Source organism: Marmota flaviventris, chromosome 14 (assembly GCF_047511675.1).
Source record: "Marmota flaviventris isolate mMarFla1 chromosome 14, mMarFla1.hap1, whole genome shotgun sequence".
Taxonomy (NCBI): Eukaryota; Metazoa; Chordata; class Mammalia; order Rodentia; family Sciuridae; genus Marmota; species Marmota flaviventris.
The window spans coordinates 18,535,897-18,561,987 of record NC_092511.1 but is presented as its reverse complement, the minus strand read 5'-3'; the positions used below and the strand labels follow the sequence as shown (position 1 = coordinate 18,561,987).

Genomic DNA, 26,091 nt, shown 5'->3' with positions numbered 1-26,091 from the left:
TATAAGTAATATAAATACTCCCAAGTTTTTGTTTGCTTGTTTTTTAAGTGGTCTTAGCTATTCCAAGACCTCTGCATTCCCACATAAAATTTAGAAAAAGCCTATCAGTTTCTACTAAAATGCATACTGATATTTTTATTGGTATTACATTAAAACTATATGAGTCAATTTTGGAATAACTGACAGCAATATTGAATCTTAATTCATGAATATAATCTCTCTCCGCATTTACTTATCCACTTTCAACCCTATAATTTTTCAGTGTAGAGTGTTGCATATATTATTCTTTCTAAAATTCATGCCTTAATTTTTTTTTTTGTAAATTGTTTTTTTTCTATATCATTATCCAACTATATGCAGCTGGTACACAGAAGACAGATGACTTTTTTTTAAGTTGAGTATACATCTTGTGACCCTGTTAAGTTCACTGAATATTTCAAGTAGCTCTTTTTTAAGATTTTTGACATATAGAATCAGGACTCTTATAGAATACTTTTCTATTGACAATATGCATCTTTAGCTTTTAGCAGCTTAGCCTCAAATATTATACTATGCTATATAAAACAGAATAGTCTCAAATTTCTTCTGTCCCATCTGTTCTAATACTGTCAGACATTTTACTTATTTTTGCTTTAAACAGTTATCTTTTACATTTAAGGAGACTAACAAGTTTATTAAACAAGAAATTTTCAATTAATTACACTTTTACTATTACTCTATCTGATGCTTTTCCCAACTTCACGTAGATGAGTTTCTACCTGGATTTATTTCCTTTTAGCCTGAAGAGTAATATGGTCTACTCGTGACAAACTTCCTCAGCTTGGTTTGAACACATCCTATTTCACCTGTATTTCTGAATGATACCAGATATAGGAAGTCAGTTGTTTCCTCATCTTTGTTCATCTTATATAATTTTTACATCTTTTTTAAATTTTCAAAAAAAATTTTTTTTGCAGTACTGAATATTGATCCTAGGGCACTTTGCCATTGATCTATGTCCCTAGTCCTTTTTATTTTTTGAAATTGGGTCTCCTTCAGTTGCCTATGCTGGCTTTGAACTTGTAATCTTCCTGGTTCAGCCTCCCAAGTCTCTGGGATTATAAGTATGCACTGCCTGACTTTCATTTTTATATCTCTTTTCATCTTCGTTTCATTTAAGTAATATAAATACTCCCAAGTTATAGAAGTCAATAGTTTTCTATTGTTTATATATCATGATGTGTCAATTTTCTTTGGTTATTTTTACAATTTTTGTTTTATCATTGGTTTAAAATTTCTGGTTAGGTGATTTGATTAGATTATACCATAGAGCGGTTCTATTATTTTATTTAGGGTTCCTTAAACTTCTTGGATCTTTTGGTTTATAGTTTTTCACACATTTGTAAGCATTTTGACCATGATATTTTTGAAGTTTTTTCTGTTTCCCTTTTCTTCTTTGATTATGTGTACTATATGATAAATGTCAGATTGCTTGATTATTGTTCCACACACAACTGATGTTCTCTATATTTTTTTGGCATTTTCTATCCATCAATTTGAATAGTTTTTATTACTGTGTCTTCAAAAACTGCCATTTTTCCTCCACAATGTCTAATATAATTGCTGTAAAACCTACCCAATAACATTTCATTTCACATACAGCAATTTTCAGCTTTACCACTTCCTATTGTGCATTTTTTTGTAGTCTACATCTCTTTCCTCATTATCTTCACATTTTCTTTTAAATCCTTCAACATATTATATTATTCTAATGTTAAAATATTATTTTAAGGGGCTGGGGTTGTGGCTCAGCAGTAGAGCACTCGCCTAGTCCGTGAGAGGCGCTGGGTTCGATCCTCAGCACCACATAAAAATAAATAAAATAAAGGCATGTGTCCTAACAACTAAAAAAAATTAAAAAAATATTATTTTAACATTTCTGTTAATTCTAACATCTCTATCATTTCTGGGACTGTTTCTATTAACTTATTTTTCTCCTGATTTGGGGTCAGGTTCTTGTTACTTCTATTAATTTTTTAAAATTTATATATGACAGCAGAATGCATTACAATTCATATTACACATTTTCATATCTCTGGTTGTATACACAGTATATGCACACCAATTTGTGTCTTTATACCTGCTTTGGATAATAATTATCATTACATTCCACCATCATTAATAACCCCAGGCCCCCTCCCTTCCCCTCCAACCCTTCTGCCCTATCTAGAGTTTGTCTATTCCTCCCATGCTCCCGCTCCCTATCCCACTATGAATTAGTCTCCCTATATCAAAGAAAATATTCGGCATTTGGTTTTTTGGGATTGGCTAACTTCACTTAACATTATCTTCTCTACTCCATCCATTTACCTGCAAATGCCATGATTTTATTCTCTTTTATTGCTGAGTAATATTCCATTATATACATATGCCACATTTCTTTTATCCATTTATCTATTGAAGGGCATATAGGTTGGTTCTACAGTTGAGCTATTGTGAACTGTGCTGCTGTAAACATGGATGTGGCTATGTCCCTGTAGTATGCTGTTTTTAAGTCCGGGTATAGACTGAGGAGAGGGATAGCTGGGTCAAATGGTGGTTCCATTCCCAATTTTCCAAGAAATCTCCATACTGTTTTCCATATTGGCTGCACCAATTTGCAGTCCCACTAGCAATGTATGAGTGCACCTTTTCCCCACATCCTTGCCAACACTTATTGTTGTTTGTATGCATAATAGCTGCCATTCTGACTGGAGTGAGATGAAATCTTAAAGTAGTTTTGATTTGTATCTCTCTAATTGCTAGTGATGATGAACATTTCTTCATGTATTTGTTGACTGATTGTACACCATCTTCTGAGAAGTGTTTCTTCAGGTCCTTGGCCCATTTATTAATTGGGTTATTTGTTTTTTTGGTGTTTAGCTTTTTGAGTTCTTTATATACCCTAGAGATTAGTGCTCTATCTGATGTGTGAGGGGTAAAGACTTGCTCCCAAGATGTAGGCTCTCTATTTCACCTCATATTGTTTCTTTTGCTGAGAAGAAACTTTCTAGTTTGAATCCATCCCATTTATTGATTCTTGATTTTAATTCTTGCACCACAGGAGTCTTATTAAGGAATTTGGCACCAAAACAGACTGGTAGACCAATGCCAATTGTACAGAATAGAGGACACAGAGACTAACCCACAAAATCACAATTATCTTAAATTAGACAAAGGTGCCAAGAACATGCATTGGAGAAAAGATAGTCTCTTCAACAAATCGTGCCGGGAAAACTGGAAATCCATATGCAACGAAATGAAATTAAACCCCTATCTCTCACCATGCAAACTCAACTCAAAATGGATCAAGGACTTAGGAATACAACCAGAGACCCTGCGTCTAATAGAAGAAAAGGCTTTATTAATTTTTATTTGATTCTGGAGATTAGGAATATTACATTGTTGAGAGTGAAATTTGGTGTCCTCTTTAAAAGTGACAGAATATCGGGGCTGGGGATGTGGCTCAAGTGGTAGCGCGCTCGCCTGGCATGCGTGCGGCCCGGGTTCGATCCTCAGCACCACATACAAAGATGTTGTGTCCACTGAAAACTAAAAAATAAATATTAAAAATTTCTCTCTCTCTTTCTCAAAAAAGAAAAGTGACAGAATATCATTCTGTCAGGTATTTCACTTGTACATCAGCTTGAACCTTTTGAGGGTTGTTTTTTTAAAATTTCTAAGAGAAGATCTAGAGTAAACTTAATCTTAAGGAGAGGCCTTTTAATTTTTCTCCCAAATGCCCCAGATGTTCAGAAAGTTCTACCTACTCTGATTTAACTTTAACACCTTCCAATTATATATAAGTTCTGATAATTGTTCAGTTTACAGCTTCCTGATAGTTGTTTTTTTTCCACAGAAACTGTTTTCTGTCCCCATCTGATGGAGCACATACCAAACACATGCATAGTGCACAATACAGCCACAGCTTTTCTCAGTTTTACTGTCTCACATTTTCCTCGTAGTTTTTTATTATGGACATCTAATTTCTTGGTCCTTTCTTCCCTTCCTATGTTATTCATGGATAATATATCTTCCCGAAGACTTTAATAGTGTTTTGTTGTTGTTTTTAGTTCATTCATTCATTGTACATTTCCACAACATACTTTGTTTCTTTTGCTCTCTTTGAAGTTGTGGACTTTCCTCAAAATCCTAATGATCCTTGGCTGTGCCTGTTTTTGCAGTGCTCTATAACTGCCTGAGAGGGCTTGGTGCAAGGCTGGTCTCTTCTGGTAGCCTTCATTGTTGGACAATTAGATGGCAAGATGGCTTTTGCTTAGAGTGCAAAAGGGATCACCCCTTATATATCTATATCCAGACATTTAGTGACTATGTAGTGTCTCCTGAGAAAACATGTTCAGTCTTGTTATGGTTTGGATGTGAAGTGTACCCCAAAAGCTCACATGTGAAACAATGCAAGAAGGTTCACAGGAGAAACGATTGGGTTCTAAGAGTCTTGACTCAATCAGTGAATTAATCCCCTGATAGGGATTAACTGAGTGGTAACTGAAGTGATAGGGTGTGGCTGGAGGAGGTGGGAATTGGGGACGTGGCTTTGGGGTATATTTGTATCTGGCGGGTGGAGTCTCTCTGCTTCCTGATCATCATATGAGATGTTTTCCTCTGCCACACTCTTCAGCCATGATGAAGCTGGCTGCATATGGACTGAGACCTCTGAAACCATGAGCCCTTAAATAAATTTTTCCTCTTCTACAATTGTTCTGGTCTGGTCTTTAAGTTACAGCAGTAAAAAAAGCTGACCACAACAAGTTTCTCATACTTAATGGGGAAGGGAGCAAGGAATCTTAAATCAATTAGTATGCAGACTTCCATTTTATCTATTTTCAGTACTTATCTGTTTCCCTAGTTGTGCCTGCTATCCCAGAGTCTGCAGATTCTCTATTTCAATTAGAAGAAACTTTTTTTGTGTGTGTGTGTGGTGCTGGGGACTGAACCCAGGACCTTGTGCATGCTAGGCAAGCACTCTACCAACTGAGTTATATCCCCAGCCCTAGAAGAAACTTTTGATTTCTTATTTTGTGGATAAAGAGAGTAAGACTTCTAATTCTTATTTTGTGGATAAAGAGACTAAGACTCATAAAATTCATTTTATCGATGTAACATTGTCAATAAATGGAGAATGTGATTCTTGAATCTAGGCTGCCGACTCCTGCTGTAATGTTCTGGTCAGCTAAAGCATGATTCCAAAAATGTCATAGATGACTCAAAATTCTTTGCAGCTGTCTGGAAATCTTGATAAACTTTCAGGAATTGGGTCATGATAGTTAAAAGCTCCAGTAAGATTGAAATAAATGAAGATCCATGTCAGATCTCACTAGAGTGACAAGACGAAGGAACCCTAATAAATTTTGAATTTTAGTTAATTAGTTTCCTTCAGTTTCAAGGTTGCACAATGGTTTTATTCAACTTTGAAATTTGATGAGTGGAAAAACAATCAATGGGTATACTATCAAAATATCTCTTAATTAGGAGAACACTAACCTGGGTTAGAATGATAGTGACATACTTTCATACAGTTGTCTCCTAAATAATATTCCACAGAAAACTCATTCTCCTGAGTAATATGTACTACTTGAGAAAAAAAATTCCATAATCAAGAAAGTGTAGGCAATAGTAGGTTAAAGAAATCTAAACTGGTTTAATCCAGGACCTTTCAAAACTTTTAATAGGTAAGTAACACTTCAACAGGAAAATATATAGGACATGCAGCTTTTGCCTGGGGTATTTTAGCACAGATCATTGTTTTTACCCCTTGCAACTCATAAGACTAGTGTTCAAGGAGGATGTTCTGGGAAATGTGATCTGACCCACTATTATATTTCTGAATGTTGTGTTATGGAATGCTTTGGGTAAGAACATGAAATTGCTCTTCTTAACAACAACTGTTCACCCTAACATCAATCGTGAGAGGGTAGAGATTATGCTATTATTTAAAATATACATGAATTAAGTTCATGTCTAAATATAACTGTTTATTGTTTATAGATAAAGATACTTCATTCTTGATCCCTGCCACCCTTCCCCAAAAAAGTTTCTGCAACAACAGTGAGCAACAAAGTACTAATCCACGTTATTGCCAAATATTTAAAACAAAGAGTTGTCCCCAACACATACTATTCAGCCTGGAAGTGGGTCTGGCAGTGGTGGACTGAAGTGAAGCTGGCAGGATCTCCGATTTGACAGTTACACTGGTGACTGTAGCGTCCATCCTGTCTGTCTCACACAGGCCTGGCAGCTGTGCTGCCTTCTCCAGAGTGGGCAGTAACTGATCAAACTGCTCAAGGTCAGCTGAAAACTAAGAAGGGAACCAAAAGTTAACATAAGTTAGAGAAAATACACTTTACATTTTCACCTGAAACAATGTAGAAATAAAGTTGCTCCTCTGAACTCTACAAATTAAATGTGAGTATGTAAGACAGAAGAGATAATTAGAGCATTCTATCTATTCCACTGGGAAGAAAAAGAAACACTGGATGCTTATAATAATATACTACAGGATATAAGATAATACACATGTAGTATGTATTTAATGTCATTTGTTTATAAGAAAAGGATTGAACTAGAAAAAAACCATCAAGAATACTATGCTTTAATGGCATTATGGGTTATTTCTTTTTCTGTCATAGTTTTCAAAATTTTGCAGAATGACCTACTTTACTTTTAGATACCTTTAATTTAAAAGTTTGGGGAAATGTTGTAAAGTTAATAGTATATCATTCTTCAAAGGTCTCCGAAAAGTTACTTCCCACTTAAGGATCTAATAGCTTAACAAACACCTTTTAGAATAGGGAGTCACTAATCTGCCTGAGGTAATGTATAGAAGAAAACTGATCTTTTTTTTACAAAATGATTATACCAAGGTTTTTCTGAGATAATTAATTAATATAAAATATTTTTCTGTTTGGGTTTCATTATTTAATTCAATTAAAATTTTTTCTTTCTAGATTCTAGAATTATATGTCTGTATTTTTAATGTCTTTTTTCAAAATTATATTTCTAAAGTTCAGACATATTGTCACATGTAGCAGTTCACTCATTTTCATTGTTAAATAATATCCTATTGTTTGACTATGTCACAATATAATTATCTATTCTTCTGTGATGGATTTTTGAGTTGTTTCCAGCTTTTGGTTAATACAAGTAAAGCTGCTATGAACATTTTTGAATATGTCTTTGTTACACATGTGCCAAAAGCACTACCTATAGAGGAAAAGATTGACAAATTCAACTATATTAAAATGAAGAACTTTATCAAAAAGGACCATTACGAGAATGAGAAGGGCTGGGTTGTGGCTCAGCGGTACAGTATTCGCCTAGCACGTACAAGGCCCTGGGTTCAATCCTCAACACCACATAAAAATAAATAAAGGTATTGTGTCCAACTACAACTAAAAAATAAATGTTTAAAAAAGAGAGAGAGAGAATAAAAAGATAAGCCACAGAACGGAGAAGGTATCTGCAAACATATAACCAAGAAATGTCTCACATCCAAAATACATAAGGAACACATATAAAAGTCAATAAATAAAAAACAACAGATTAGAAATCATGGGCAAGAGACTAGACTAGGCAATTTACCAAAAAAGATATCTTTGACTGGGGCTCAGTGGTAGCACACTTTGACTGCATGTGTGGGGCACTGGGTTGAATTCTCAGCACTGCATATAAATAAATAAAACAAAGGTCTATTAACAAATAGAGGGGCTGGGGATGTGGCTCAAGCGGTAGCGCACTCGCCTGGCATGCGTGCGGCCCGGGTTCGATCCTCAGCACCACATACAAACAAAGATGTTGTGTTGGCCGAAAACTAAAAAATAAATATCAAAATTAAAAAAAAAAAATAGAAAAAATATTTTAAAAAATCCAACTAACCAATGACTATTTACCAGAGAAATGCAAATTAAAACTATGAGCTACTATTGTTCATATCCTGGAAGGTTCAATTTAAAAGACTGACAATACCAGGCATTAGCAAGGACAAAGAACAACTAAATGGAATTCTCACACACTAGAAAATGGCAATTACCGGGCTGGGGTTGTGGCTCAGTGGCAGAGTGCTTGCCTTGCACGTGTGAGGCACTGGGTTCGATCCTCAGCACCACATAAAAAATAAATAAACAAAATAAAGATACGGTGTCCATGTATAACCAAAACAATATATATTTTAAAAAAAGAAAATGCACAATTACCTAACAGAAGAGATTGTCTGCATATCTTATGATCATGCAATTCTACTTCTAGTTATAAACTTGGCAGAAATGCATGCATATGGGCACCAAAACAGATGTACCAGCACATTAGAACTACACAATGGCATTGTATTATTAAAATGTTACTTTTAAAATTTTTAAGTGTTTAAAGTTGTTTTTATGTTTTAAAAGAAAAACAATATTAGTTTCACTGTTCCAAGAAATATGAGACACATCTTTATCCTCAAAGAGCACACATATAAAGAAGTAGTAAAAATAGTGTTACTATAAATAGTAAACAGACAATACAAAGCTTTATGAGAGTAGAGAGAGGAAGGGGTTATTTGGGGAAAGCTTTAGAGAGATGCTATCAGATACAAGGGGTTTGTGAAGGATTAGTAGAAGTTCAGCAGGCACAGAGAGAAGGGCAAGGCAGAAGATGCTTAGTGGAACATAGCTTAGCCTGAGGATGGCAAGGGCTTCTATATGCCTAGATTGTAGTATGCCTACGGAAGAGAGAGACTTTTGTGAGATGAGGGCAGAAAATCAAGCTGGTTCAAGAAACTGAAGGACCCAGGTAAGTGTGAATCTTGTTTCACAATGGAGAGTCTTGTTGGTAAATTGTTTTATAAATACATGCTATTTATTGAGTGTCACCTATTTCATGAGTGTCTCTATGCTGTCTCTAGAATTTTAAAAAATTTACTTCTGTTTCAGGGCATGTGATAGAAAGGCAATATTCTCCTACCCAGGATATTCAAGTCGCTATCTCTGACAGGGGTTGAAGGTGGTTACAATCAGATGAGAACAAAGGCAGCCTGAGAAAATGACTGAACAAGGTACCCTTGTCTAACTCCTCACATTTCTCTCCCACTGCATTTGTACTGAGGTTTTCAAATTTAACTACACATTGGAGTTATCTGGATTGTGTCTTTAAAATGCAGATCCCTAGGTTCTACCCACAGTTGGATTAAATATGTGGGGTTGGGAGGAGGGAGCAGGAAAGGGGAAGGTATTTTTGAAAAACGTTCAGAGATGTAAACTCTGATTTCATAGAAAGAAATAAAAATCTACTTTTTATAATACTACATTAATACTGTAGCCCCCTAAAGTTCTAAAGAGAATTTCTGAGAGCATCACTGGATTTTTCAATCTTTGATACTAATCTCTTAATATATGCCCAATAGATAGAACAAAACACAGCAGAATCCAAACCTAGTCAATGGTTGGAGTAGAATAAATGGGGGGGGGGGGGGGAACAACTAGAAATGGCCATTCTGAGAAGCAAGAAATCACCTACCTGGCTCTGGGACTCCAGTTTAATCTCTTCAGGAGCGGGTTTGGTCATCGGGGTTGGGTTTGTGTTACAAGGATCCATCTGTTCTTTCTTTTCCACTTTCACCTTTACATCATCCAGGCTAAGGTTTGGAGTTGATCTTAAATCTTTCTCATCTTTGTCTAAAAGGTAGCGCAGGAGCTGATGGTCTTTTGATTCTTTTTTCTTTGAAGTATCCAGTTCTAGTTTTATATTGGAGTTTCCTTGGGCCTGTCCAGTTACTGACACAGAAGTAGATGCACTGTCCTTTTTATCAGGCTCCACGGACAAAGTGGTGATATCTGAGGGACTTCCCTCTTGTAAGAGTCGGTGCAGAATTTTGTGTCGCTCTGTCAGCGAGCTATGAGAGGAGGGGCAAGTACCTCCTGAAGAGTTAGCAGAGGCAGAGCTGGAAGTGCCCGTGCAAGACAGTACTTCTTTGCAGCTTGTGTCTATATCAGCATGCCGTAACTGCTGTTCTGCAGTTGTTGTCAAAAGCTGCACTAGTTTGTGACTGGTTTGAGAGTATTTACTGTCTCCATCTGAGAGTCTGTCATTGTTATGCAGAAGCCCTGAATCCAGGGGTTTGCTATCACTAGCACTGTTGTCAGACTGTATCATTTCATTTAAAATGGATGCAATCTCTTTGTTATCTTTGGACTCAGCTTTTGCTGGTTGTATATTTAATCTACTAGGTGAATTCTGTGAGCTCATCTGCCTGAGGACTGGAGAACTGGCAGAGAAGCCAACAGAGTTATTGGGTCCTTCATTCATGCCCTGTAAAGATGTTACAGGGATGTTTGAATAAGATCGATTACTATTATTACAGGCACTACTTGTCATGCCAACTGGGGAGTTTAATGTTGGAATATTTGGAGGAAATGAATTGTTTGGCATCCTGGCCCTTGTTGCCAAGCCAGAAGTAACCTGTCTCCTTGGAGACATGAACTGTGCTAGGGAAATTCCTGTACCTTCCATAGGAGAATTATTGAGGTTTAAAGAGGGGTTACTGCTCTGGGAACTGGCCTGTCCCTGGTTTAAGGCAACATTGGCTACAATCTGATTTCCAGGTGAGCATCCAAAACTCCCTTGGTTGTTGCTAGAATTACTATGACTACTGCTGCTATGAAGGTCTGAGCTCTGATGGCGGTTTACTCTTGTGGATACCATGCTGCTGTTGGATGGTGGCAATGTGGATGAACGGGCCACACCATGAGCTGGAGAGATACTAGGATTGACTGAGGGGTTTACTCGGGGAATTGACATTCCAGAATTAGTGTCATCTTGAGGAGAAAGCCCACTGTGTTCCCTAGGGGGAAAAAGACATTATTATTCAAACACCTTGTTTCTATTTATAAGACAAAACTATTAAACTCATTAATGTTACAAGCTAACACTATCAAGTAAACAGCTTCTGTATCACCTTAAATTAATGACAAACGGTGGCACTGTGAAATAATCAGCACCCCTTCCTAGGAAAGAGTGCTTGTAGACCCTTAAGTTGGAAAATGGTCTCAGTTACATGAAAAATAAATTATTCTTGGCATTGGAAAAAATTTAAGAGATGTACATTTAAAATTTTTCTAACCTTAATACAAATAATTAACATTATGGTAACACTTGTGGTTGAAATGAAACTTCCCACACCTTTGTTTATAAAGCACTTATTCATGATATTCCTGTTACAGCTTTTAAGTATTTCAACTCCAAAGAGGAAGACTGGGTAAGGAAAATACTGTGTCACTGATGTGAAAATTAAAAAGGGTGACATGCAGACATAGCAGATGTTTTGAAAGAGAAATCACAATATGAAAAAAAGAACTGCTAATTCCACTCACAAGAATAATTTCAACTAAAACTAGAAAAACAAAAACAAAAAACTAGAATGCTGAATTCAGGTTTTTACTGAGTTCTTTACTCAAGTTCACTATTATGACAACAGATTTGTGACTGGCATTACCATGTTCCAATAAGCAAAAACATCAAATGAGAAAAGGATGAAGTGAGGGGAAATGTCTTTTTTTTAATGCTACATTTTAAGCAGTTGTAAATGTAGGATTTTGAATAACTCTTAGGATAAAAGAATAGTTTTGCCATATTGAAAGATATTTTGAGAGGGAATAAATTAGTGGCAATAACATTAAAAAATCTCCTCAAGTTGATAGTTTAATATCATTAAAAGTTAAATAGTTGTAGTTTCTGTGAGAAACTGTCAATTGAACTCAAGCGCCATAAAGTTAAAATAGCAGTGTTAACAAACTCTAAAAATCTCTTCTAAGATTGTAAGTTCATATATGGAAAGTTGAACATTTTTAGGCACCTTTTTATTTGTACCCCCTAAAACATACTTTCAGTCTCACATTTTCTATGTGCCTTTATGAACAAGAAAGCTATCTGGCAACAAAACTTTAAAACCCAACACGGATAAATTGATTATATACTCATCATACTAGTTTTATGCCTAACTTAGAATTTCTGTTTTCTAGCTACCAAGAGTATAAAAATTTTCTTTAAGAAGAGATATGTGAACTGACTTATTTCATATGTAGCTCTCCAAATAAGTAGTACCTGTCGATGATATGAATTCCCATGATGAAAGGTTGCATGTCTGGACTTTGAGGGTAGCAAAGTTTACACTTGGTGTGGGCGCTAAGCATTGTCCCATCATTCAATATGAATCTATAGGATGGGCTGGAGGCAGTGCCACGAGTCATCACTGTTTCAAACAAAAGAGAAACCTAGTTAAAATCCTGATACTTGAACGTTGGGCAAAGGAAAATTACCAGGCCTTGTTTCTACCTAGGACTTCGTTTTAAATGTTTTCCCAATTGCTGCCCACTCAAAATCAAAAGAAAGTTCAGACAAAGCAGAAATCAGAGGAGGGAAATGAATCCATCTGATATATACCACTAATTTACTCCTACTTCAATGGGTCCCTCCTCATATAAATTAGTTTTATGAAGAAACCTCAAATCAGGAAAAAATTAACCTTAATTGCTCCCTACAATGGGACAGAATTCACTGTCTCTACTAAAAATACCAGGAAGTACTTTTCTCCCCTTCACTTTCTGTGTCATCTTTAACAAGTTATGTTGTGCTTTGTTTTTTTGCTAGCTGATCTTTAAATAACAGCTCTACTGGGATATAATTCACAAACTATAAAAACTCACCCTTAAGTTTTGATTGGTTTGCAGCATTTCTTAACTAATAATCAAATTTAATTTTTCACTAAAAAATTTGAATTATTAAGGTCCCATATAACAAATTATTAAATGCATATATATTTATTATTTTTTAATGTTTGAATTTTTGAAGTTTAGTAATAAGCAAATTAAGATAAAGCCAATGATTACTAACATAAGGAAGAAAACTAGATTAAAGCAGTCAAGTCACTTTACTTATTTTTAAAATCCCTTTATAAATAACATCATTTATTTCTGTCTTAAACCTCTACTAACAGCAGACAAAATTCTAACTGCAGAGATAAATGCTTATTAAATATGTAAAAGCTATTCCAAACTACTAATAAAATATTACTGATGTTTTAGTAATACAATGGAATTCTGTTTTAAGAGCAATTGGTTAGATTCAGCTATACCAAGGTAAAAAGTCATATCCACTGAAACACAAGAATTACTACCACAAATGGTTATTACAGTTTACCCAGTAATAAATATTAGTACTATATTTCAAGGACATTTCAGGAGGGGTTTCAATTATATTTTAAATGACACGTGAAAGAGACTTAAAATGATCAATTAGCAAATAATTTTTGAAGCTACATATTACTTTAAGAAAAAATATGATCTATTTTATTGTCTTGGATATGCAAATTAACTGAAGAAGGCAGAGTTTATAGTAAATCTATACCATAACAAATCTGCCAAAGTACTAAAACTAGGATATAAACTTAATTGAAATGATTGAGACTTATTATGTTCAGGGGCTGGGGTTGTGGCTCAGAGGTAGAGTGTCTGACTAGCATGTGTGAGCCCTGGGTTCAATTCTCAGCACCACATACAAACAAACAAATAAATAAAATTTATTTTCTATTGAATCAACCACATTCCTTACCCATCTGGCAATTCCAGCTAAAGCACTGGTACATTTACCAAATTTAAGAATGAAGAAATTTACTGTCTAATAAAATAATAAATGATGAAAAAGAGTTCTTAAGGGAATCTTATAATTTCTGTGGAAGGATTTAAGTAAATGTTGTAGAAAATCCTAAAATCATATTAACAATCCCAACTATAAAGTGGAATTTTAAAATAAACTGAAAAAGCTAAAGATAAATAAAGGGCCAGAAAAGACATACAATGTGTTTTATGTTATTTTACTTATACCATTTTATCCATTTCCTTATCTTGTTTATTTCTCTTCAGTAGGTCCATCTGCTGGAAAATACTCACTGGCTAGTCTACAAAGCCACACTGTTTTTTACAGTAGCCATCAGCCACATATGGCTACTTAAAATGAAATAAAATTGAAATTCAGTTCCTTAGTCACATTAGGCACGTTTTAAGTGGTCTAGAGCCACAATCGACTACTGACTATCATACTGGATAGCACAGCACTAAATAATCTGATTTTCAAATGCATTTTCAACCTTACTTCTCATTACTTCTTAAACATTTTTCCCATATCCCTTTTATGCATTTATTTTTCTTCATTAGCTACAATAAGCATAAGGTTTGGTACTGTGTCCCATACTTGTTTTCTACTCTCCATTGAATCTTGCACTATGCTTTGCTACAAAATCATCCAGTAAGTGCTAATTGATCTTTGATTTGAACCTCATCTAATTAAGCTAATGCTGATGTGTGATCAGCTGCCATAATTTTTTTAAGTATTGGGATTTGAACCTAGGGCCTCATACATACAAGGCAAGTACTCTTAACACTAAGCTATGTTATCAGCCCTCCCTTTTTTCCCTTTTAATTTCTCATTTAATTTTGAGATAGGGTGTTGATAAATTTCTCAGGGGCCTTGAACTTGCAATTCTCCCATCTTGGACTCTTAAATAGCGTAACTTTTCTTTAAAGGACATATTTTCAATCTTAGTTCTCAAATATGTTTTTACTCTTATAGGAATCTGACTTAATTTTGTAATTAAAATTAATAAAAAGAAATTTCTTTATTGACAAGCCCTATAAAATGATTCTCAGGTCAAACTGAGAATTTTAAGATATATAATGTGGATTACAGAAACATCAATAGTCTTCTAGTTATGCTGTCTAAACTTGTAGAACTATATCTAAACTTGTAAAATTTCTGAAATTTGAGGCACTCAATTAATGCAAGAAAATTATCATACTACTTTAAGAGAAATTACCATTATTTTAAGAGAAAATATGCTCTATTTTAATGTTGGGTATCCAAATTAACTGAAGAAGGCAGAATCTACAGTAAATCTATACCATAACAAATCTGCCAAAGTACTAAAACTAGGATGTGAACTTAATTGAAATGATTAAGACTTATTATGTTCAAGATTTTTAGTTAGATTCTTTTTTTCCTTTCAGTGTTGAACCCAAGACCTCACACAGGTGAAATTAGGTTATTCATTTTTGATTATATTGTGAGGAATAAGACAGCATATTACAATCTATAAAGTCAGAGTTTGAAATGAGAAAAAAGTTACATCTAATTTTTTTTCTTTTTTTTTTTTTGCTCTGCTAGGGATTGAACCCAAGGTCTGGAACATGCTAGGCAAGCACTCTATTCACTAAGCCATATTTACAGCTCTTAAAATGCCAATTAATTAGAACCCAATAAGTTTTTCCAGTTAACTAAAATTCTGGTGCTTAATTTTTCAGATGAAGAGGTAGTAAATAGCAAGGCAGCACAGATCAACTAAAAGAATAAGCCAAGGACTCAGATTTAGGCCTGATTTCTCACTGTGTCATTTGTAGGTTTAGGATTTCGTGCAAATTAACATTAGTCAATTTCAGTTTATCATTACTTAAATGGAGCCAGTAAGATTGTGGGATAATATCTAAGCATGGAGTCTAGTACATAGCAGGTTTTGAATATTTCCTGAATCTAAAGCCCAAATAAACAACAAATAAGCAGCTTATGAAGTACAAATGTCATACATACATTTAGTAATCCCTAAACCCCATTTATACCAATAGCTTCAATTATGTATAACCATCACCAACACTTTGTATTGAGAGATGAGTAAGGTACCCACAGCTATTTATGGACTCGGTTGGACAAACGTTTACTCTGCACACCAAATTTCCCTTTTAAGTGGGTTTTAATGTTTATTTTGATTACAGGCCTTGTCCTCACTTCTAATATAGTATTTCCAGCTATACAGCTAGTAGCATTTTGATCTCTGACTTTTTTGTTCATTTCTAAAACTTTTTGGAACATTTACTGCACAGGGATATAACTGAATGGGTATTACTAATACCCTAAAAACCCTCCAAAAATCTTTATTGGGAAAACTTCATGTTTTTCTTTCCCAGAAAAGACTCAACCGATCTACATAGCCAAAGAAACATAAAATTTTCCTTGGTAATGCCAGCTATAGATGTAGAGCTATTTGGAATTTTGATCCCTCCTAATTTGGTGATGAGGTAACCTCAAAATAAGCATTCCTCATCAATGTTCAAAAATGGGTGGTATAAAATGTATGGCAGGGTACAAAATATATGATGGGATACAAAATGTGTAGCAGAATACTACAGGTCAATGTTGGTATCAGTTTGTGTTTCTTTTTGGTATTTCCCTAGACATATACAGACAGAATGCAATTTCTAAAAAATGTTATTAGTTAAAGAAAAATAATTGCTCCCGGAAGTTCTAAGATTGCCAATGAAAAAACTCTATTCGGTATATCAAAATTTCTATGGGAGGAAAGTAAACAAATATTCTAAATATTTTCAATGAAGTTTGACATAGAAAGATTTTCAGTTCACTCTGCCATGTATACCCTGGGTTTAACTACATTAAAAGAACATTTTGATTAATCATTAATATGGGTACCTATGCTTATAGCAATATTTTCAAACTTCTTGATGCAATAAACCCTTTCCCAAGTCTAGGTGTGATATCTTTTAAAAAACAAAAATACCTTCATTTGTAATTATAAAGTTAAGGTAATAGAAAGATGAACAAAGAACAAGTAAAGTCATTTGTAACCCCATCACTCAGAGATAACCACTATTAACATTTTGTTAATCTTCTAGAATAGGGTATATAGCAAAATATACAAGAAAAAGATCATACTCTATATTTCTTAGCCCACTTTTTCATATGTCATGAACACTTTGAAGACATGAAATGATGCTCTATTACATCACTATAAGTAGGTAAACAAAACTTTCATAAAACTAGTTTGTAGATCATATAGCCCATATTTCCCATGACCAGCACTCTCCAAAACTGCAGATAGATGTGCTACAGGAAAAAGTATTCTGTGGAAAATAAGTCTTAGTAACAAAGTTTATTTAGTAGTGTGGGGGCAGGGCCAAATACCTTGGGAAGCATTCTAACCCAGACCCTCTTTTAAAGAAAGCAATGGTTCTGAACTGAACAGAACTTAGGAACTTTTTCCAAATTAACTCCAATTGCATGAAACTCCTCCTAGTTTTAAACAGTTCTTCAAGCAATCCTAATACCCACTTCCCCAGTCTCAATGGAGAACCACATGTGTAATCTAGTTCATGTAAAGTGCTCCCAAATATTCTTTTTTTTAAAAATTTTTATTTCATTTATTGATTTTTATGTGGTGCTGAGGATCAAACCCAGTGCCTCACCTGTATGAGGCAAGCGCTCCGCCACTGAGCCCCAGCCCCAGCATCCAAGTATTCTTACATGACTATAATGCATTTCCAAATTTGACTGAGGAAAATAGTAAATGGCCTTTAAAACCACTTTTTGAGTTGTCTCTGCCAAAAGAAGCTGAAAAACTAAGCTAAGAACTAAAATTTTTAATGCATATTAGGATTTTATACCAGTTGCTGCTTTCAAAGAGTAAGTTAATGGGGCAAGAAAATAATGACAGATGGAGGACAAATATTTCTTGCCTAAATATCAACCACTATAAAGTTTTATGTGAAATCAAGGATATAGTGTCATAATTTGTTTCACTCTTTTCCCAATTTATTTATTTAAATTGACAGATGATCTTGTTTATCTATTCTGTATGATGCTTTGAATACATATTCATTGTGGATGATTAAATCTAGCTAATTAACCTGATATGGTTATCACTTTTGTGATGAGAAGGTCTAACATCTATTCTCCCAGTATTTCTTAAGAATACACTGTCATTAATTATAGTCACTATACTATGCAATAGATGTCTTAAATGTCTTCTTTCTATCTAACTATAATCCTTAATCAACATCACCTCAATAACTCCTCTTGCCTCTGTCAAACACCCAGCCTTTGGTAACTACCATTCTACTCTCTATTTCTTGGAGATAAACTACTTTAGATTTCACAAATGAGTGAGATCATGTGGTATTTGTCTTTCTGAGCCTCAATTATAGTACTTAACATAACGATCTCCAGGTTGATTCATGTTGTCACAAATGACAGTATTTCCTTCTTTTTTATGGCTGAACAATATTCCATTGTGAATATATATTGCATTTTCTTCATTTCCATTCATTCATTTGTTAAACGCCGGAGACTGTTTCCATATCTTGGCTATTATACTGAATATTACTGTAATAAACACGGGAATGCAGATGTCTCTTCAACATACAACTCAATTTCCTTTGAATGCATACCCAGGGGTGGGATTCCTGGGTCATCTGTTAGTTCTATTTTTAATTTTTTAAGAAACTGTCATACTGTTTTTCCATAACAGCTTTAACTAATTTATATTCTGATTGAGAGCATGCAAGGGTTCTCTTTTTCCCACATTCTCATCATCACTTGTTATCTTTCATTCTTTTTTTTTTTTTGATACCAGAAATTGAACCCAGGGGTATTCAACCGCTGAGCCACAATCCCAATCCTTTTCTTCTTTTGAGACAGGGTTTTGCTAAGTTGCTTAGGGCCTCACTAAGTTGTTGAAGCTGGCTTTGAACTTGCAATCCTCCTGCCTCAGCCTCCTGAGTAGCTGCAATTATAAGCGTGTGCCACCATGCCCAGCTTCTTTTGTCTTTTTGATAACAAACATTGTAACAGGAGTATGTCTCATTCATTTCACATTGTCCCTAAGTGAAGAAGGTGGAAAGAAAGCTGAAAATGCAAATTATACCTCTCTCCATTCTTAACGAATCAATGGTTATTAAACTGAAGTATTATACTTGAGGCTGGCTAAGATAACTGAGCCTTCATCTGAGATTTTAATTCAACAGTCAATATACTTAATGGGTGATTCTCACGTAAGTGTTCCAGGGACCACATTTCTCTGACCAGTCTGCATAGTACTGATCATAAAATATCAGAAAAGGATGCTCCATCCATGAAAGCTGTTTGGCAAAATATCCAGAATCTCCAAAGTACTACAATCAGAATCATGTAAACTGGATATCTTAACTCTAAGGCAAACACAAGTCATTTCTAAAAATGAATTTAGAATTCATTTTCTAATTTAGAATTCATTGTCTTAAAAAGTTGATGAAGAAGACATAAAGAAACAACTACAGGGGAAGTAGTATTGGATTGTTTATATTCTTTACATTTGCCTCTAAATTGTTTCAATTCATATGTTAATGAGAATTAGTTCCTTTAATCAATCTGTTTTATAGAGAATTCTAATGGTTTAGAAATATGTATCTTATAGTATGGCTCAATTGTATCTATGGGGAGCCCAGTCATTTGGGCAATGAAATAATAATCTGGACTTCTTGTAGGAAATTTATCTAAATTATAGGCAAATAAAATTAAGTCTTTTAAGTAAAGCCTCGAATGGCCTAATTTAAAGCAAAAGTCAAAGAGACCAACACACTACCTCAGCGTGTTAGGCAGTGAGTGAAGACTATGTAAAAGTCAAGTGCCACTCTGGGTAGAGGATATCACAAAGTTTGCACCTGGTGGATGGTTTTAGTTACTTATTATAATGGTTTCCAAACCTGGCTGCACTCTGGGATTGCCTAGAGAACTTTAACAAAGTACAGATTCTTGGATCTACTTGGTGAAATACAACCATGTGGGGTAGCATGAGCTTAGTAAGGCCCACTGGAGGCCAATGATCAGTAGGAAGAAGTAACCAGGACTGTGAGATTTATATAGATGGCTCCAAGAAAAAAAAAATCAAGCTACTTCCATATTTTATTAGGAAGCAATTGACCTAAAGTGTAATGAATGGAAAAATCATCTGTAAACTGAGCAAATCTCATGCTATGAGGGAAATGTTAAAATTAAAAGGATAACAACAAGGACAAAATTTTTAAATTTTTCTTCAGGAAAGCCACATACTCTAATTTATTGTGTAATCTTGAATTAGATAGCCATAGAAAGAGGCTAAATCAAGGTTACAGAATAAATTATATTGGAAAAGGAATATTAATTAGGCTGCCAAAATTACATAGCATTATTTTAGAAGTACATCAAAATCCCTTAATTCTGAATCTCTGTGAACTTTCTGACCTTAATTCTCAAATAATTTCCCTACCTATCTTATAGTACTATTTAATTCCTTCAAGATAAGGAATATACTTCTTTTACATTCCCAAGAATTTACTAAGACAGTAGCTATTCAACAGGTAGTAATTATATAGGACATTGTTTTTGACTTGGAACTTCAACCTTCGTCAGGAGATACAGGTGCTTCAACAGTCATGAAGTTAACATGCACAGTACTGATCTCCATATTCAGAAGCTCTCTGGCATGCTTCTCTCCTGGGAATGATGTTTAAGAGCCAGACAAAAATATCACTTCCTTTCTGAATTCATCCTTGATTCTCCAAGTCAGAATTAATTTTTTCTTTGGTTATACCGCTATTATATGTCACACTGATTTTTAGAGCTGTCATATATTTTCCTAATACATTCTGAGTTGCTTAAAGGTAAAACCCTGATTCTTAGTCACCACTGTATCCCTGGTGCCTCATCACACAGTGTTCTATGCAAGTTAGGAATTTGACATATGTCTGCTGAATGAATGAACAAATGAATGAGTGAGTGACCACCACATGACATCCTGTTCTTTAGAATGTGCATCCTGAATTTCAGGATACACTCATGAGTTACTTTGCTTACCCATTTCTTCCTTTCCTACAACTGATTGTTACAGAAACTATAATTTGGAGAAAATACTTATCAAGCCATAAGTTCTACACAAACTATTCAATATTAATAAAGAGCAAGATTACTGAAAATAATTGAGAGAAAACTTTACCTTCTTGAAACAGTTGTCTGGCATAAGATGGCTCTCTGCCCTGAGGTTGGAAAAAAGCATAAATGCATTTTCTCACTAAATCTTCCCAGCCAGTTCTGCCAGCAGCTCTCAGAGAACTAGTATCGATAGAGATGATTTTACCTATGTAAAGAATAAAAGTTTACATTTCTGATAGCCTCTTAATACAAATCTTTCATATTTCAAAACTAAAAACTGTATCTAAGGAATATATTCTCTCTCCAATGCTTGACAGACAAAAGCTTTAAAATCACTATTAATTTTTATTACATATGGTAATGTAATATATTAGGGACATAATGAAGAATTGCTTTGGTCTTAAAGCATGTTATATACTAGTATAGCACAACCTAAAATTCAGTTCCAGCCGAATATTACAGCTATATCATAATGACCTGAAGTTGCTGAGACTAATGCAGTTCAAACTTCTCTGGCTTGCTCTTCGATTTGGCCTTTTATATGCTGATTTGGGAAAGAGAGGCAGTGATGAAAAGAATACTAGAAAGTAAGCAAGTCTTTCCCTTTCTAGGTAGAAAGGGCTATAGGCAACACTGATCTAAACAAAGACCGAGACAACAGAAGTCAAATTAGAAAAAAAAAATAAGTGAAAACATTAAGATGTGCTAGGCATTATACACACAGAGCATACTGTTTTATAAAAGCCAGTGGTAATCTGTTGCCATATGTGATCAAATTTTCCATGTGGTTATGAGAAAATTTATTAGTTATTCGTCAGTCAGGGGCCAATTAATCTAGTTTGTGATTCTTCAGATCTGTTTTATTATATATTTTATACAATCTTATATTCACACAAAATAACATAGGTTAAATATATTTAAATTAGAAATTATATTACATAACCTAATATGTAAACCTACCATCCAACTTCAGAACTTGACATTACTAATATCACTCCATTATGCGCACATTCTGCCTTTGTCCCATTCCCCTGTCTTTATGTTCTCTTATGAATGGGCATCTAAAATGGTCCCAGTTTTTTTGCCATTTCAATCAATGTTGCTATGAACATCTTTCACATGTACCATGGTACATATATGTGAGAATTTCTCCAGGGTATATATGTAGGACTAGAACTGTATTGCAGGTTTTTCAAATGTTCTTTATAACACTATACTTTTCAGAAACCTGTACCTACCAGCAATGTTTCAGAGTTATTGTTGGGGCTGGGAAGTAGCTCAGTGGCAGAGCATGTGCTTAGCATGTATGAAGTTCCGAGTTTAATCCCCATCACCAAAAAATTTATTGCTAACCTAACATCCTTTCCATGACTTGGTATTGCCAGGTACCTTTATTTTTCAAATTAGTAGGTGAAAAATGGTATCTCATTGTGACCTAAATTTGAATTTCCTCAATTACTAATGATGTTGAGTATTTTTCATCTTTATTCACCATTAATATTTTCTCTGTGAATGCCGGATTGTGTTTTACCCATCTTCCTTTTCCCCATACAATCAACTCAGATCTATTACACTATGTGTGCCTTCCCAATTAACTAATTCCTTTTTAAAAAAAAAATTTTTTTATTTGTTGACAGATTTTTATTTTATTCATTTATTTATATGCAGTGCCAAGAATCAAACCCAATGCCTCACACATGCAAGGCAAGTGCTCTACCACTGAGCCACAACCCCAGCCCCTTAACTAATTCCTTTTTTAAAAAATACATTTAGTTATAGATGGACACAATATCTTTATATTTTATTTATTTATATGTGGCGCTGAAGATAAAACCCAGTGTCTCATATCTGCTAGGCAAGTGCTCTACTGCTGAGCCACAACCCCAGAACTGTGTCTATGTTTTTATGTCAATGTTGGCCCAGAAGACAGGAAGAGAGACTGGAATTGTGGGACTACAGTGGAAGAAGTGATTAAGTTGTCAGTAATGGTACTAAATGATGGGGTAATGCAATGACTACTTTAGAGGAGAATCATGAATAGCTTGATTTAGAATACTTCTGCTTGTCAGAGGAAAACTTAACCAATAACCACCAACCAACCAAATAAAAAACAACAACAACAAAAAAACAGTCTTCAACATTTTCTGGTAGGAGGCTTTTTTCTTTTTTTTTTTTTTTTAAGGGACATGGATTACCCCATGCAGAGTTAAAAACACATTACTAAAATTTAAGAAAGTAATTATTGAATAATTATTTTAGTTTTTTATTATTTTTGGCAAAGTCAATTCTATGATAAAATGTTAGTTTTACACTTTAGGTATATTTTATATTCCTCTGGTATCTTTGTACAAGTGTGTACAGCACAATGATGACTCTTTCAATAGTAGAAGGCAATATAATATAAAAGAAGAATTCTATATTCAGGGTAAAGATTTCTAATTCCAGTAATCAGTTATCATTTCTTCATTCATAAAATGAATAAGCTAGATTCTGTAGTCTTTGAGGTTCCCTCTGGATCAAAATTATTTATGGCCTAGAGGTTAATATTTTTATTTAAAATGATCATTGTTAATTTTATATATTTATGCATACTCTCAGGTATAGCTGAAACTTTAATTTTTGGTCCTTAGAAACAAAACTATCAGTATTATTAACATTGTTCCCACGGGAAAATACATTCTTTAAAATGATCCAATTTAGGATTTAATTAATTAGAAATGTAATATGAGGAAAAGCTAAAGTAGACTGCTCCTAAATTATCTTCTGAAATTTCAGGCCTCCCTCATTTCTGGCATTTATTCTGCAGTCTGACAGTCACCCTTTCCAACGAGTTTTCATTCTGCTATCTCATAAAGCCCTTATTTGGTTTCTTTTTATATTAACCAGATATTGACACAAAAGACCAGCTTTTGATTTTCAGTGAACTCTTATTTTTTCTTCATATAAAATATTTCTGGTTTTACTACGGGTTCATTTATTTTTCCAGTGCTGTTCACTGGTAAAAAATGGAAAGCAACATGAATCATGGTAGACTCAAAAAGGGAATGAAGGAAAGTGTGATAATTATTAACTACTATCTTCAGGTGCTGTCTCTCCAAGTTCATAAACATTCTCCTTACCATTTTCTATTAACTGTGCTAATTTATCCATACCCACTCTTTAGGAAAAGCAGTTGGAGCTGGGCATGGTGGTACATGCCTGTAATTTCAGCAACATAGAAGCCGAGGCGGAAGAATTGCAAGTCAGAGGTCAGCCTTGGCAACTTATAAGACCCTGCCTCAAATAAAAATTAAAAAGGGCTGGGGTGTTGCTCACTGGTAAAGCACCACTGAGTTCAGTCCCCAGCATCACGCACACACACGCGAAGCAGCTGGGAGCTTATTTTTCAAAAACTAAAACCAAGCATATAACACAAGAATATTAGATTTTAGGAACTAAAATATGTATTAAATATAAAGATCATGTAAATAATGCCATAAGTAAAAAATTCACTTAATTAAAACTGAATTTCAACAAAGAATAAAATTCAATAAAAGTGTTTTTTTTTTTAAATCACATTTTATTTAGTCAAAAGACAACTGATTATCTTCTTTTTTTTTTTTTTTAGCTAAAATCTATGTCATTTATTTAGTCAAAATACTACAGGGACACAGCCACATCAATGTTTATAGCAGCACAATTCACAATAGCAAGACTGTGGAACCAACCAAGATGCCCTTCAATGGATGAATGGATAAAAAAAATGTGGCATATATACACAATGGAATATTACTCATCACTAAAAAATAATAAGATCATGGCATTTGCAGGGAAATGGATGGCATTAGAGCAGATTATGCTAAGTGAAGTTAGCCAATCCCTAAAAAACAAATGCCAAATGTCTTCTCTGATATAAGGCGGGTGACTCAAACTGGGGTAGGGAGGAAGAGCATGAGAAGAAGATTATCACTAAATAAGGAAGAGAGGTGGGAGGGAAAGGGAGGGAGAAGGGGAATTGCACAGAAGATGGAAGGAGACCCTCATCGTTATACAGAATACATGTATGATGAAGTGAGGAAAAAGAAAAAAAGAAGTGTGTCACATTTGATTGGGTAGAGAGAAGTGATGGGAGGGGAGGGGAGGGGGGAAAGGAAGGACAGCAGAATAAAACAGACATTATTATTGCTGTGTATATACGTGACTGCATGACCAATGTGATTCTGCTACCTGTACATTCAAAAAATGAGAAATTATACCCCATCTGATTCAAATGTATGATATGTCAAGATCATTGTAGTGTCATGTGTAACTAATTAAAACAAATTAAAAAAAGAGCAAAAAAAATTACATTTTACTCAAATGTATATCTCCCATTATTTACCTATATATTAAATTAGGTGAGTAATAGAGATTTAACTCTGATTGATGTAAAAGCATGAACACCTGATGTGTTAGGATGAAGATAAAATTAATCAATTTAGGACAAATGTATAGGAATTACAAAGAACAACAGCAATTTTTAAAAATTTTTTTTAGTTGTAGTTGGACACAATACCTTTATTTTATTTATTTTTATGTGGTGCTGAGGATCAAACTCAGCGTCTCGCACATGCTAGGCAAGCGCTCTACCACTGAGCCACAACCCCAGCCCCCAACAATAGAAATTTCTCACTGAAAAACAAATTAAAGTCAGACTTTAAAAAGAAGGGCTTAGGGGCTGGGGATGTGGCTCAAGTGGTAGCGTGCTCACATGGCATGTGCACGGCGCTGGGTTTGATCCTCAGCACCACATGCAAATAAAGATGTTGTGTCTGCCGAAAACTAAAAATAAATAAATAAATAAATAGAAAAAAAGAAGGGCTTATTTTCAGGGACTCTCTTCATTACTCACTTTGCATCTCTGTTGCCCTTCTGTTAGTTCTTCCAACACACCTCTCTACTTTATTTGTCTTAGGGCATTTTCAGTTGTTTCCTCAATGAGGAGTACTCACTCTGCACTAAGACCCTTCCTCAATGTCCCCTTCCAACACCCACACTTGGACAGCTGGCATTACTTTATCCTTTGGGACCCAAGGGCTCAATATCAGCTTGAGCCTCAGATAGGCTTTTTAGAGCTGCTGATTTTAAAGCAGATCCTCCTTTACACCACCTCCCACACTTATCATCATAAAACATACCATAATATATAATTACATCATACATAGTGACAGCTACTCAGAACTCAATCAGTACGTGCCAAATAAATTTAAAGAAAAAAGAGAAATGGTATATACATTTAAGCATAATATTAAAACCACTGTATGAATACCCCTTTGTAAATAT

General features: G+C 34.6%; 1 protein-coding gene across 8 annotated transcripts in view; it reads right to left on the bottom strand.

The window, feature by feature from the left end:
* Ncoa1 (nuclear receptor coactivator 1) overlaps positions 1-26,091 on the bottom strand; it is a 246,410-nt gene that overhangs the window by 46,769 nt on the left and 173,550 nt on the right. For all 8 annotated transcript variants that reach the window (XM_071601387.1, XM_027933430.2, XM_071601388.1 and 5 more), the window contains 4 exons: positions 20,855-20,995; positions 12,112-12,259; positions 9,529-10,852; positions 6,154-6,334 (listed from right to left, as the gene is read on the bottom strand). In XM_071601387.1, coding sequence (XP_071457488.1) covers positions 6,154-6,334; positions 9,529-10,852; positions 12,112-12,259; positions 20,855-20,995 — 1,794 coding nt within the window. The remainder of the gene's footprint in view (positions 1-6,153; positions 6,335-9,528; positions 10,853-12,111; positions 12,260-20,854; positions 20,996-26,091) is intronic.